The following is a 15230-nucleotide window of genomic DNA, read 5'->3' as shown; positions in this document are numbered from 1 at the left end:
CATGCACGCACGCTGATGAAGGACAGTCATCCTGTCGTAGTCCTATGGGGAGGAAGCAGGAGGAATGAAGAGATCTCACTCTCCTTTCTCCCCCTCATTTCCTGTCAGCGCTCCCCATTGGCCAAACCAACCAGAAGCCAGAGGGCAAGGAACATACTGATGTGGTCCACACAGGACAGCCACTGGGTGCACAGAGCAGGGTGGAGGGGTAAGGAGAAGATAACCGACACAAGAAGCATACCGTCGTCACCAGCACTGTTCACGTGCAGAGCACAGATGTTTCCACAGCACAGAGTGGGAATATGAGAGAAGGTGACAAGGGACCACCAGAATAAATGATGGAAAGTGTAAGCATCTGAAAAGTAAGCAAGTGGGCACAATAAACTTGTTCTAAATCAAAGTATCACCGCTTTGTTCACATATGCATATTATATAAATATATATACACACACACATATGCTCACTAAATGATATACTGACACCTAAGTGCTCCACGTGAGCTTTTATTATTTATTCACTTAGTCAACAAATGTATGTATTTACATGTGCAAGCCATGAACAAGGCAATGTCCAACTAAAAATGACAACTGCATAAAGGTGCTAATTTATTTTAGATTAGCCTAATTAATTAGCACTAAATTTAATCACTAATATTTTCTTCAAATAGTCAAATACAATTTTAGCTTTTTGACATCTAAGATTAATAGTTCAGTTCAGTTGCTCAGTCATGTCTGACGCTTTGTGACCCCATGGACTGCAGCACGCTGAGCTTCCCTGTCCATCACCAACTCCCGAAGCTTGCTCAAACTCATGTCCATTGAGTCAGTGATGCCATCCAACCATCTCATCCTCTGTCGTCCCCTTCTCCTCCTACCCTCAATCTTTCCCAGTATCAGGGTCTTTTCCATACAGCTGCTGAGCAGACGACCCACAAACTGCAGAGCAATTATACCAAAGAAATTCTCGCACTGTTAAGAAAGTTCTTGGACCAACAACAGATTTCCCAACCTGGGGATTCAGCAAACGGTACAGAGAATCCCCAGGGAATTTGACTTTGGAGGCCAGTGGGATTGGATCACAGAACTTCCACAGGACTAGGGAAACAACGCTTGGAGGCTAGAAATAAAACCTTGTATGCACCAGGAGCCAGGAGAAAGGACCACTGTCCCCACAACAGACTGAGTCAGACTTGCCTGTGAGTGTTCAGGAGTCTCTGGTGGAGGTGTGGGTTAACAGTTCGGCCTCAGGCCAAACAACACAGAGGGAACACAGCCCCGCCCATCAACAGAAAATTGGATTAAAGATTTACTGAGCATGGCCCAAACACCCTCTTCCAATAACACAAGAGAAGACTCTACACATGGACATCACCAGATGATCAACACTGAAACCAGACTGATTATATTCTTTGTAGCCAAAGATGGAGAAGCTCAATACAGTCACAAAAACAAGAATGGGAACTGACTGTGGCTCAGATCATGAACTCCTTATTGCCAAATTCAGACTTAAACTGAAGAAAGTAGGGGAAACCACTAGATCATTCAAGTATGACCTAAATCAAATTCCTTACAATTATACAGTGGAAGTGAGAAAAAAATTTAAGGAACTAGATCTGATAGAGTGCCTGATGAACTATGGATGGAGGTTCATGACACTGTACAGGAGACAGGGATCAAGACCATCCCCAAGAAAAAGAAATGCAAAAAAGCAAAATGGCTGTCTGAGGAGGCCTTACAAATAGCTGAGAAAAGAAGAGAAGTGAAAAGCAAAGCAGAAAAGGAAAGCTATACTCATTTGAATGCAGAGTTCTGAAGAATAGCAAGGAGAGATAAGAAAGTCTTCCTCAGTGATCAATGCAAAGAAATAGAGGAAAACAATAGAATGAGAAAGACTAGAGATCTCTTCAAGAAAATTAGAGATACCAAGGGATTATTTCATGCAAAGATGGGCTCAGTAAAGGACAAAAATGGTATGGACCTAACAGAAGCAGAAGATATTAAGAAGAGGCAGGAAGAATACACAGACAAACTATACAAAAAGATTATTAAGACCCAGATAATCACGATGGTGTGATCACTCATCTAGAGCCAGACATCCTGGAATGTGAAGTCAAGTGGGCCTTAGGAAGCATCGCTACAAACAAAGCTAGTAGAGGTGATGGAATTCCAGCAGAGCTATTTCAAATCCTAAAAGCTGATGCTGTGTGAAAGTGCTGCACTTGATATGCCAGCAAATTTGGAAAATGCAGCAGTGGCCACAGGACTGGAAAAGGTCAGTATTCATTCCCATTCCAAAGAAAGACAATGCCAAAGAATGCTCCAACTACTGCACAATTGTACTCATCTCACACACTAGTAAAGAAATGCTCAAAATTCTCCAAGCCAGGCTTCAACAATATGTGAACTGTGAACTTCCAGATGTTCAAGCTGGATTTAGAAAAAGCAGAGGAACCAGAGTTCAAATTGCCAACATCCGCTGGATCAAAAAAGCAAGAGAGTTCCAGAAAAACATCTATTTCTGCTTTATTTACTATGCCAAAGCCTTTGACTGTGTGGATCACCACAAACTGTGGAAAAGTCTTCAAAAGATGGAAATATCAGACGACCTGATCTGCCTCCTGAGAAATCTGTATGCAGGTCAGGAACAACAGTTAGAACTGGACATGGAACAACAGACTCGTTCCCCATAGGAAAAGGAGTACATCAAGGCTGTATATTGTCACCCTGTTTATTTAACTTATATGCAGAGTACATCATGAGAAACACTGGGCTGGAAGAAGCACAAGCTGGAATCAAGACTGCTGGGAGAAATATCAATAACCTGAGATATGCAGATGACACCATCCTTATGGCAGAAAGTAAAGAAGAACTAAAGAGCCTCTTGATGAAAGTGAAAGAGGAGAGTGAAAAAGCTGGCTTAAAGCTCAACATTCAGAAAAGTAAGATCATGACATTCAGTCCCATCACTTCATGGCAAATAGATGGGAAAACAGTAGAAACAGTGGCTGACTTTATTTTTTGGGGGGGCTTCAAAATCACTGCAGATGGTGTCTACTGCCATGAAATTAAAAGACACTTACTCCTTGGAAGGAAAGTTATGACCAACCTAGACAGCATATTAAAAAGCAGAGACTTACTTTGCCAACAAAAGTCAATCTAGTCAAGGCTATGGTTTTTGCAGTAGTCATGTATGGATGTGAGAGTCGGACTATAAAGAAAGCTGAGTGCTGAAGAATTGATGCTTTTGAACTGCGGTGTTGGAGAAGACTCTTGAGAGTCCCTTGGACTGCAAGGAGATCCAACCAGTCCATCCTAAAGGAGATCAGTCTGGGTGTTCACTGGAAGAACTGATGTTGAAGCTGAAACTCCAATATTTTGGCCAACTGATGCGAAGAACTGACTCATCTGAAGACCCTGATGCTGGGAAATATTGAAGGTGGGAGGAGAAGGGGACGACAGAGGATGAGGTGGTTGAATGGTATCACCGACTCAATGGACATGAGTTTGAGTAAACTCCGGGAGTTGGTGATGGACAGGGAGGCCTGGCATGCTGCAGTCCATGGGGTTGCAAACAGTTGGACACGACTGAGTGACTGCAGTGAACTGAACTGAGCATGGCCCTGCCCATCAGAACAAGACCCAGTTTCCCCCACAGTCAGTTTCTTCCATCAGGAAGCTTCCATAAGCCTTTTATCCTTATTCATCAGAGGGCAAACAGAAAACCACAATCACAGAAAACCAACCAAACTGATCACACGGACCACAGCCTTGTCTAACTCAATGAAACTATGAGCCATATCACAGTAATTCAACTCTATGCCCCAAACACTAATGCCAAAGAAGCTGAAGTTGAATGATTCTATGAAGATTAATAAAAAGTTCACAAAACAACAAAAAACCACAATAGTTAGATTAAAAAACAGGCAAAGGGCTGAAATAGTCACATCTCCACAGAAAATATACAAATGGCCAATGAACGCATGAAAAGATGTTCAACATGATTAATCATAATAGAAATGTAAGTCAAAATTGGAATGCAATTCCACTTCACACCTATTAGGATGTTTCTATTATAAAATATAGAGAAAACCACAAGTGGTGGTGGGGTCATGCAGAAAGTGAAACTCTGGTGCACTATTGATGGGAATGTAAAATGGTGCAGCCATAGTGGAAGATAGCATAGTGGTACCTCAAAAAATCTGAAATAGACTTGCTGTATGATCTCTAGCCATTCTGCTTGTGTGGGTATATAACAAAAACAATTGAAAGCTGGGACTCAAAGAGATTATGCCCATGTTCATAGAAGCATTATTTGCAACAGTCAAAAGGCTGAAGCAGCCCTAGTGTCTACAGAAGGATGAATGGATAAACAGTATGAGATATATATATATATATATATATATATATATATATATATTCTATTGGGTATATATTCCATTCAGCCTTAAAAAGAAAGGAAAGTCTGGCACCTGCTGTAACACGAACAAACTTTGAAGACATTTTACTAAGTGAAATAAGCCCATCACAAAAATTACTATTAGGATTCAATTTGTAAGAAGTACCTAGAATATTCAAATTCATAGAGACAGATAGTAGAAAGGAGCTGGGGATGCTGGGAGGGGTACTGTTTAGTGACTATGGGGTTTCATTTTGGGAAGATGAAAAAGGTTCTGGAGACTGATGGTTGTACTACAATGTGAATGTACTCAATGCCTTTGAACTCTATATTTAAAATGGTTAAAATGGTAAATTTGACATTATGTATATTTTACCACAATTAAAAAAAAAAAAAGCCATACTCACGGATTCCAGCCTAAATCTTGTGGGTTCACATATAGAATACCAGCTCTGGAAACAGTAGCTGGGGTTGCAGTCCTCAAGTGATGAATCTCAAAGAGCAGCTTCATAGAGGGAGTCAGAGCTATGCGCTCATTGCTGGCCAATGTCAGCACCTGGGCAGAGCAGCACAGCACAAAAGTGGCCATTTCATTAGGGAGCAAAGGCAAGGCTGCTAACTTTTCATAACAGCAAGAAGTACTGCCCCCCTGCCCCTGCCCCCAGGAGAAGTGCCAAAGGCTACATATGAGCTCAGTGCCCAAGTTAGAAATGATCACTGCCCGAGTTAGAAATGCAGTCTGAATAAAGATATCAGTTCATCCCCAGGGGAGCTCACTGACCCCTGAGGAACAAACTCATCAATGTGCACTTACTCGTGCCAACTTTTAAACAACTATGGTAATTATCTAAATTTAAGACTTTCGTTTTAACAGTTTTAACATGAAAAGGCCTGAATACCATAAAAAATAAACTTTATTTAGAATCTGAAATATCACAATTTTAAATTGTCCTATTGAAACTCATGCAAGTATAAAGATCTCAGACCTGCATTTTATGATAAACAGTATTTCAGTTCACCTTGTTATCATCCATGACAGTGTTTAGTGATTCAATCCACATGGGATCGATATCACCATCCAGGACTATCCATTTTGGTCCATCATGCCTAAGATTTGCTTGTTCTCGCAGAATGGATGAAAACAGACCTGTAAGTTGAGAGTAAACAATCCTAATGTACAATGGGGTAGACTGCTGTTCATTTCTAAAATAAATTTGTGTTAACTGTATTGGAAGTTCTTTTATTCAGTAAGTAAGTTTGCACCTTATTCAGATGGGCAAACAGCAATGTTTTTTGAGCCATACCTGGGCTCTCGAGATCACTAGGCAAGTTTCACTTCCATGAGAAGGTTGCTTAACATCTCACACTAAGCAACCCCAAAGATCAAATAAAGTGCCTTCCTTGAAGAACATTTGTGGAGATGGCAAATAGATGGGGAAACCGTGGAAACAGTGGCTGACTTTATTTTTTGGGCTCCAAAATCACTGCAGATGGTGACTGCAGCCATGATATTAAAAGACACTTACTCCTTGGAAGGAAAGTTATGACCAACCTAGATAGCATATTCAAAAGCTGAGACATTACTTTGCCAACAAAGGTCCGTCTAGTCAAGGCTATGGTTTTTCCTGTGGTCATGTATGGATGTGAGAGTTGGACTATAAAGAAAGCTGAGCACCAAAGAACTGATGATTTTGAACTGTGGTGTTGGAGAAGACTCTTGAGAGTCCTTTGGACTGCAAGGAGATCCAACCAGTCTATGCTAATGGAGATCAGTCCTGAGTGTTCATTGGAAGGACTGATGCTGAAGCTGAACTCCAATACTTTGGCCACCTGATGCGAAGAGTTGACTCATTTGAAAATACCCTGATGCTGGGAAAGATTGAGGGCAGGAGGAGAAGGGGACGACAGAGGATGAGATGGTTGGATGGCATCACCGACTGGATGGACATGGATTTGGGTAGACTCCGGGAGTTGGTGATGGACAGGGAGGCCTGGCGTGCTGCAGTTCACGGGGTTGCAAAGAGTCGGACATGATTGAGTGACTGAACTGGCTGACTGACAGCAGGTGATGTACATGAAACTCAGATGTTATACAAGTGAAAACAGTATCCTTTTTCTTTCATGCACATATATTCAGTATCTATATTGGGCCAAATATTAGCTTATTCCACCTTTATCAGTTTTTCTATAACATTATTCAAGAGAGATCATTATAAACTATTCAGAAGTGTGATACATTTCTTTGAGAAATTCATTCACTGGCATTGAAAGACTTTACTATCTCACAAGATGTAAAGATAAAACATTTTAAATTCACAGTCTTTCTTGCTATGTTACATGGCATATTTAATAGCTGCTGAGTGTTCAAAACTCAAGTATATAATACTACAGTGAAAAAAAAAAAACTGTACTGAGGCACGTATGTAGAAGGTTTTGTTTCCTGTGAAGTATCTCGTGCAAAGAAGAGTGACAGTCAAAACAGAACTTGCCATTATAATTCACAAAAATGTCAGCAATGCTTCTAATGGACAATGATTTGAAAGGCTTCCAGATATTTTCAGAATAAACAAATTATTATTCCCTTCCTGCCACAGTCTTTAAAAAAAGCTAGAAAGCTTAAGAGAGTACATTTTGATTGTCCCACAATTAAGGAAGCAGTGTGTACATATTAGGAAGGATAATGATGAAGTCGGCTTCTTTGATAGGGTCATCAGGAAGGTCTTCTTTGATGAGATATGTGACCCGACATTCCAGTAATGTAAGGGAGCAAGCCATGGCAGCATCTCCACTGCTGCAGACAGTGGGGGACAGCAAGTGTAAAGGCCCATGATGGGAAGATGCTTGGCAATTTGGGGCAAGAGCAAGGAGGCCTGAGCATATGTGCAAGTAAAAGGCAAAGAACAAGAAATGAGGTCAGATGGGGAAGGGGGACTCCATCACATAGAACCCTGTAGGCTTTGGATAAAGGCTGGATCCTAATGCTGATGAAACACACTGGAAACTTCAAGCAGAGAAGTAACATTTTGAAGAGCCTCTGTCTACTGCATGGAAAATGAGCATTTTGGAGACCCATGAGGTGTGACCCACTGTTGGTGGTCTGGACTCATGTGGAAGCTGCAGAGAAGGTGAGAAGTACTGGAATACAACACATACGTTAAAGGTAAAGCCTATAGAATTTGCTGTGAGGTTGAATGTATGGTGGGAAAGAACTCAAGGATGATGACAAGGTTAGTGCACTTATGGAAATGAGAATGTAAGAACTTATCTTAACAAAAAAAGGAATCTGCTCGTCTGCAAAAATGGTTTCAGGACAAGAAACATGTTCCAAGGACTTTGGAACTTAGTGTCTTGCATCAGGTACTGCATAAATATTTCTTGAAGTATTTGTGTTGACTTTTCCGGTTTACAGGGAGCGCAGACATAAATAATGGGGGATAAAATACACAGCTTTGTGCATGAACCTGCTGAATGCTAATCAACCACTTATTCAAATCTGGGTTTAATTTATAGGTTATAAATGCTGTTGTGAGCTGCTCTATTTCCAATAACGCCAACCCATAAACATTAAATCTACAGCCATGATTAAAATTGGCTTGAACTAAGAAATGATTCTCTGGATTTAAAAAAAAAAGAATTTTTTAGCACTTCAAAAGGGGAAATACTACTTGCCGTCTTTCCATTCTCGGGTAGCATGGTGTATGAAACCGAAGAGTTCATCTGTTGTCACAGCTTTGGGGTTTAAGTCATTCCAAATGGGTTTCTGTTTCATGTTAACATATGTTCGGTTTAATGTTCTCAAAATCTAGGGGAGAAAAGGAAAAAAGCTAAGAAAACTAATACTAATGTAAGCCAAATGAAAAGCACAAGATTTCTGCAGGGTTTTCCTTATGCATTATATGTTCCTATATATTCTGAGTGTACTGAGAATGGGAAAACATTTTCATGTGTGTATTTTCATTCCCATCTTGGAAACTTTAATCCTACAATCCCTGAGGATCAGTTCACCTGATTCTTTCAACAATGTAGACTAGAGAAAGTCATCATCAACTGAGATTTTTAACCATCTGTGCAAAGTAAAAGCCTGTACATGTTATTACTGTGCATGATGTTAACCATCTAAATAATATAGGCAGAGTGGATGTTCTTAAAATTTAGCCTGCATCCAAAGTGCATAAAAGGTATTAAAACAGACTAAAAGACCCAGTCTCAGAGTTTTTAATTTAGTAGGTCTCAGATAGGCCTGATTTGAGTTCTAACAAGGTCCGAGGTGATGCCTATGAGGCTTGTCTAGCTGTACTGTGAGAACTGGTGACCTAGAGCAGTTAAGTTCTCAACAGGAGACTATCTTGACCTGAGGGAGGAGGACGTGCTGCTGGGCATCTTGTGGGCAGAGGCCAGGGATGCTGCTCAATATTCTGCAGTGACAGGCTGGCCCCCAAGACAAAGACTTAGCAGATCCAAATGTCAATGGTGCTGAAGCTGGGCAACTCTGATCTAGGTAATTGAGGAAAAGAAGCGTTGAGGCTAGGAATTCACAGTATAGATGCTTAATGTCGTTTTGCTGTTCAGTCGCTCAGTGTCCGACTCTTTTCGACCCCATGGTCTGCAGTATGCCAGGCTTTCCTGTCCTTCATTATCTCCTGGAGTTTGCTCAAACTCATGTCCATTGACTCAGTCATGCCATCCAACTTCCCCATCCTCTGTTGTCCCCTTCTCCTCCAGCCTTCAATCATTCCCAGCATCAGCATCTTTTCCAGTGAGTCGGCTCTCTGTATCAGGTGGTCAAAGTAGTGAAGCTTTAGCTTCAGCATTTCAGTCTTTCCAATGAATATTCAGGGTTGATTTCCTTTAGGATGGACCGGTTGGATCTCCTTGCAGTCCAAGGGACTCTCAAGAGTCTTCTCCAACACCACAGTTCAAAAGCATCAATTCTTCAGTGCTCAGCCTTCTTTATGGTCCAACTCTCACATCCATACATGACTACTACTACTATTTCCAACTACCATAGCTTTGACTATACGGACCTTTGTTAGCAAACTGATATCTCTGCTTTTTAATATGCCTAGGTTTGTCATAGTTTTCCTTCCAAGGAGCAAGCCTCTTTAAATTTCATGGTTGCAGTCACTGTCCACAGTGATTTTGGAGACCGAGAAAATAAAATCTGCACTTAATACTTATCTTTTTAATGAACTGATGCCTTAAGCCAAGTATCGACCCAACTATCCTTTTTGCTCACAGGGGTTTAAAGGGCTGACAAACAATTGCCAAATACTTAGAATACTATGTTGCTAAATAATAGGGCCCCAAGCTTTGGTGCTCTAGTTCTATCAGCTTAAGTAAAGGTTGAATAGAACAGAAACAGAATCAGCGAAGACTGGATGAAAGAAATTGAATGTCTTAGGAATATTAAGCTTCTATTTTTAGAAACAATTAATCTACTGAAAATGATAGAATTTAATTTTATCCTTCCTTTCACCATAGCCCATATCTGAAACTTACTCTAACAAAATAATTACAGGTCTATCAGTTAGTTATCTACTTTAATATTTCAAATATTACATTTTTCACTAGAAAAAAGCCCTATCCCGGGCCTCCCTTTCCAAGTGTACCACTTTGAGTTCTGATCTAAACATTGGCAAGTTCTGTAGACATCCACGCCCTGAAGCCTCATGTGCGCACGACACTTATTTTTAGTCTCCGGTTACTAAACATGTTTCTACCGAAGCACCCTCAATGAAAACACATGCAGTTCTGCCTATACCGTCTGCCAAGCAAGAAAAGTATGTTTCCAGGACTGTAAGACCAAACAAGTCAAGCAGTGAACTAGAAATGTGGATAACAACAGCCGTGGACTCTCATCACTGTACGGAGTAAACCACACATCCCGTACCTGGCACGGCACGTAACAGGTGCCTCACAAACGTGGCTTCTGCTTCCTCCATTGCTTTTCAAGTTCTGCTTTGGCCCTCTAAAGAGTGATACTGAAGAAAACTATTTGGGTTTTTCTCAGTGATATGGGAAGGAGAAACTAGGATAACTTGGAAAAGATCAGAAAATAGTTTTGACAAATGTGGGTAGGGCAAAACCAATTTTGTAATCTGGGTATCTTATTCTAGAGTCTCTCAATATAGCTACTTTGGATAAAAGAATTCAGGTATATTACTGAAAGATGCATAAGACAGGCGGGCATACATCTAAATGTGTGAATAGGATGCTATCTCACGTGGAAAGCCCAGTCTTCCTTCATTTACTTTCCTTGAGTGCAGTGTTCTACTAATTCCTCTCTCCTTGTCCTCATTATAAAGAAAAAGAATATCAATTGATCAGAGAGCAATACAGAGTCTCAGATTCTAACCTCAAATTATGAGCAAATTCACTGAGGGGAACTCTCAAGTAGGACTGAATGTCGGCCCCACGCTTATGCCAGTTTTGTTCAAGGCTCCCAGGTGTTTACCATACCTTACTCTTCCCTGTGCCTGCATTTCCAACGACGAAGACAGAATGTCGCACAGCCAACAGCTCCTCAAGCTGAACAACCTACAGACCGAACAACCAGATGCTAGTTTCCTTTAAAAAAAAATCTACCTATTTTTGCCAAGTTCTTTCCTTACAACTGAAGCCAGACCCCACCAGCAGCATTATATTCCGGGAAAATTCAGAGATAACAAGTGCAAAGTATAGTTTCTCCCGGATCTCCCAATGCAGAATATGGGGAGGAGAATGAAGAACAACCATTAGTTAATGAGTCACGGGCACAGGCAGAAGTGACATATAGAAGTACTTGGTACATGGCAGGACTGAGTCTGAAAATCATAACACTCATGAACTGTGACCAGAAACAGTATATGGCTAATATCATCTATACCTAATCACATATCCTCTGAAGCATCTAAAACAGATGCTCTTTATGTATTTTAACACTCATGTATATTCACTATATCCCAAATGAGCAAGCACATGCACAAGCCTTTGAGAAGTCAGATGATGTCATACATATGGACATTTCTCCCCGTTTATAAACATGTGCTAATGATTTTATTACTTCCACCCTTTCTTAAGATGGAGAGAAAAGATAGCAAAATTAATTTTTGCTGCACATCAAGGAGTTTTATAAACTAATGAAAAGTCTGTTCATATTGAAAACCATGACTTAATCATATCTGTATATGTTCACCTTCTCACAAATGGGATGATATTTATATTTACTTTACTAAAGACTTCCATATTAGAATGCTGTAAAGTATGTATCAAGAGCATCTTAAGGTCAGCAGAATATGTAAGGTGATGTTTTGGCTGAGTATCACATCACTGCAGTTATGGGGATTGAATATCCCAAGGGCTGCCGTGACAAGGGAACTCTCCTTTTACTTTGAGGATGAAGCTTTCCTCAGGCTGCAGGCGGAGCTCCACAGTGGACTGCCTGACCATCCGTTCAAAGTGGGGTGCTCTCCTCCGGGGCACATCCAAGGATGGAAACAGGTCACCAATGAGGCCCAAAAACACAGAGGTGTCATCAGTCACTATTTTAGGCATATTGAAGTCCCTTAATGCTCTCATGAGTACCTAGAATGAAAGACAGAAAAGTTTTCATAAAAAAGCTGATACGAAGTCTAACAAGCACATCAACAGCTAAAGATGTTATTTTTAATTTTCATATCTATGTCATGAGATAGATCCTGTTCTCTATTAGAATGGCATTCTATCTACAGGGAGGGTAACTGCTTACAAGGTCACGTATCAGAACAGGAGAGAACTCTGCTGATGCCATGGGTAACCTCAGACTAAAGCCAGCCAAGGGGCCCTGTCCCTTCCTTTATAATGTCTGGATCTTAGGACAAGGTCTGAGGTGCTTCTCTCTGTAATCCTCAAACTCCAGGATATAAATTCACCAGTCCCATCAATCATTTTATTCAAAATACTCTGAAAAAAATCTCAGAACGATCAATTCCACCCGTTTTTAGCTTGGGGTTTTGTTCTGTATCGGTAGAAAACCAAAGACGGCTTTACATATTAAAAGCAGTAATTTGAACATCAGGATGACTTTCACACAAAGAGGTAAGTGTCCCAACAAAAATAAAAATATAGCAAGAAAACAAACAAATGACAATCTTGATCCAATCATGAATTGTGACTGAGAGGAAGAGAAAGATTGGGGAAAAAGAAGTAGAAATTCACATGATAAATATCCCTTAACATGAAAAGAAACTCAAAGGAATAGATCTTTTTTCAAAATTGCAAGACATACTGCACCTACACAAAGGCTGTATATCAATTACTCTCGCTACTTGTTTAATAGAGAAAAATGCACAGTGTGGATGTTGAAGAGGGAAAAACAGTAACATCCACACTGTGCATTTTCCATGAAGGAGACTGGAACATCCCCTTGTTTCTCTAAATAACCAGTTAAGTATTTCATCGGTGTCAGGCAAGCATCCTTCCTGTTGCTTTCTTCCTGTCCATCCCATGAAATGAACATACTTTCTTCCATTAGATTATGTCTTCATTGACATTTTTAGGATTAATATCCCAACTCAATCAGATTTTCTAAATGCTCCTCAGAGAAAATCAAACAGCGATTACTGAATTATTTATGACTGTCCAAATACTTTTTGTGGCTGATATTTCAAAAGCACTTATAAAATCACATTTTCTTTCATAGATTCATATCCTTTTTACTCAAAAATACTTGTGGTCTTGTATAACGTAAGAAATGTCAGTCCTTAAAATAGCCTGTATTAAAAATAGATGTGATCCTTTTTTAAAGTTGTGATATGTATAACCCACCATCCATACATACACTTTCTTTTTTTTTTTTTTTTTTTTTTTTTAAATTTTATTTTATTTTTAAACTTTACATAACTGTATTAGATTTGCCTTTATGAAGCCATTTAGTTATTCACTCAACAAAATCATATTAGCACTGCAGTACCTGATCTTCAGGTCTATTTTTATCTCCTCGTTTCAGGGAGCCAGCTACAACCAAGACAGATTTAATAGCACGAAGTCCCCAATCATAATGATCCTAAAATCAAAACACAGATACATTCTTTCAAAAATTTTATGAGGGACTCAGATTTCCATTCCAGAAGAGCTTAAGCCTAAAAGAATTCACTTAAACATGTGTCTTGACAATGTAAAGTAATATTTTTCTCCCCTCCTTGAAATTTAAAAAATCATGCCCCTTCACTGTCCAGCTTCTTTTGCCCGATTCTCTGCCTCTGTCAGCAAATCTCTTCTTTCCATGGTGTTTGGTTGCAGTATTCGCCCAGGGCTCCACCTGCCTGCCTCCCTCTGTTCTCTCAATAAACTTGCCAACTCAGGGGTACAATTACTCCCATGTTTTACCTCCAACCACAAGCACACTCCTCTTGTCCACCTGGAGCCCTGCTATTCTATCTCCTCCCGGCCCTGGATCTCTAATCTCCCTCATTACTCTCTCTACAAAAAAATTTTATTGGAGTACAGTTGATTTACAATGTTGTGTTAGTTTCAAGCATACAACAGAATGATTCAGTTACACATATACATGTATCTACTCTTTTTAAGATTATTTTCCCATATAGATCATTACAGAGTATTGAGTAGAGTTTCCTGTGTGTACTTATTCGCTGGCTCAGTGGTAAAGAATCCACCTGCAGTGCAGAAGACGCAGGTTTGATCCCTGTGTGGGGAAGATCCTCTGGAGAAGGAAATGGCAACTCACTCCAGTGGAAAATCCCATGGACAGAGGAGCCTGGCGAGCTACTCTCTATGGGGTCACAAAGAGTTGGACATGACTCAGCAATTAAACAACAACACATAGCAGGTCCTTATTAGTTACCTATTTTATATGTAGTAGCATATATATGGAGAAGGCAATGGCAACCCACTCCAGTACTCTTGCCTGGAAAATCCCATGGACGGAGGAGCCTGGTAGGCTTCAGTCCATGGGGTCGCAAAGAGTCAGACATGACTGAGCGACTTCACTTTTACTTTTCACTTTCATGCACTGGAGAAGGAAATGGCAACCCACTCCAGTGTTCTTGCCTGGAGAATCCCAGGGACAGCAGAGCCTGGTGGGCTGCCATCTATGGGGTCGCACAGAGTCGGACACGACTGAACTGAGTTAGCAGTAGCAGCATATATATGTCAATCCCAGTCTTCCAATTTATCCATCCGGCCACCTTACCCCCTGGTAACTGTAAGTTTGTTTTCTATATCTGTAAATTTATTTCTATTTTGTAGATAAGTTAATTTGAACCCTTTTTTAGATTCCACATATAAGTGATATCATATAATTTTACCTGCAGGTAAAGAGAGGAGGAGGGATAAATTGGGAGATTGAAATTGACATATACACTACTGTGTATAAAACAGATAACTAATAAGGACCTACTGTACAGCCCAGAGAACTCTACACAATACTCTATAATGGCCTATATGGGAAAAGAATCTAAAAAGGAGTGGATATAACAGATTCATTTTGCTGTACACCTGAAACTAACACAACATTGTAAACCAACTTTACCCCAATAAAATATTTTTAAAATACGTTCAAGGATTAAACCAATACCTCTTTGAAACTTTTACATTATCTCTGCCCAAGATTTCTTCACGGGCTCCGAGCTCCTGGAGCACAGACCCTGTGTTGATTTTTTGCCTTCTAGGCCCTGGCGTGGTGCACTGCACAGAGCAGAGGCCTCAGGGAAGACATTCTGCATCAACTGAGAGGTTGTGTATAAATGGCCTTCTATGTACAACCACACAGAAACAGCCCTTCTCTCTAATGTCTCCTGGCTATGCCTGAGGGAAAGTCATTTAACCTCTCCAAGTCTTACTGTCATCATCTAAGAAAA

At 40.3% G+C, this 15230-nt stretch overlaps 1 protein-coding gene across 3 annotated transcripts in view; it reads right to left on the bottom strand.

The window, feature by feature from the left end:
- DNAH11 (dynein axonemal heavy chain 11) overlaps positions 1 to 15230 on the bottom strand; it is a 375791-nt gene that overhangs the window by 203022 nt on the left and 157539 nt on the right. For all 3 annotated transcript variants that reach the window (XM_044946526.2, XM_044946527.2, XR_006552702.2), the window contains exons 37-42: positions 13325 to 13417; positions 11764 to 11958; positions 10855 to 10932; positions 8065 to 8197; positions 5415 to 5542; positions 4803 to 4951 (exon numbers count right to left, since the gene is read on the bottom strand). In XM_044946526.2, the coding sequence (XP_044802461.2) occupies positions 4803 to 4951; positions 5415 to 5542; positions 8065 to 8197; positions 10855 to 10932; positions 11764 to 11958; positions 13325 to 13417 (776 nt within the window). The remainder of the gene's footprint in view (positions 1 to 4802; positions 4952 to 5414; positions 5543 to 8064; positions 8198 to 10854; positions 10933 to 11763; positions 11959 to 13324; positions 13418 to 15230) is intronic.

The sequence above is a fragment of the Bubalus bubalis genome, chromosome 8 (genome assembly GCF_019923935.1).
Source record: "Bubalus bubalis isolate 160015118507 breed Murrah chromosome 8, NDDB_SH_1, whole genome shotgun sequence".
Classification (NCBI taxonomy): Eukaryota; Metazoa; Chordata; class Mammalia; order Artiodactyla; family Bovidae; genus Bubalus; species Bubalus bubalis.
This window is presented reverse-complemented; position numbering and strand designations above follow the sequence as displayed.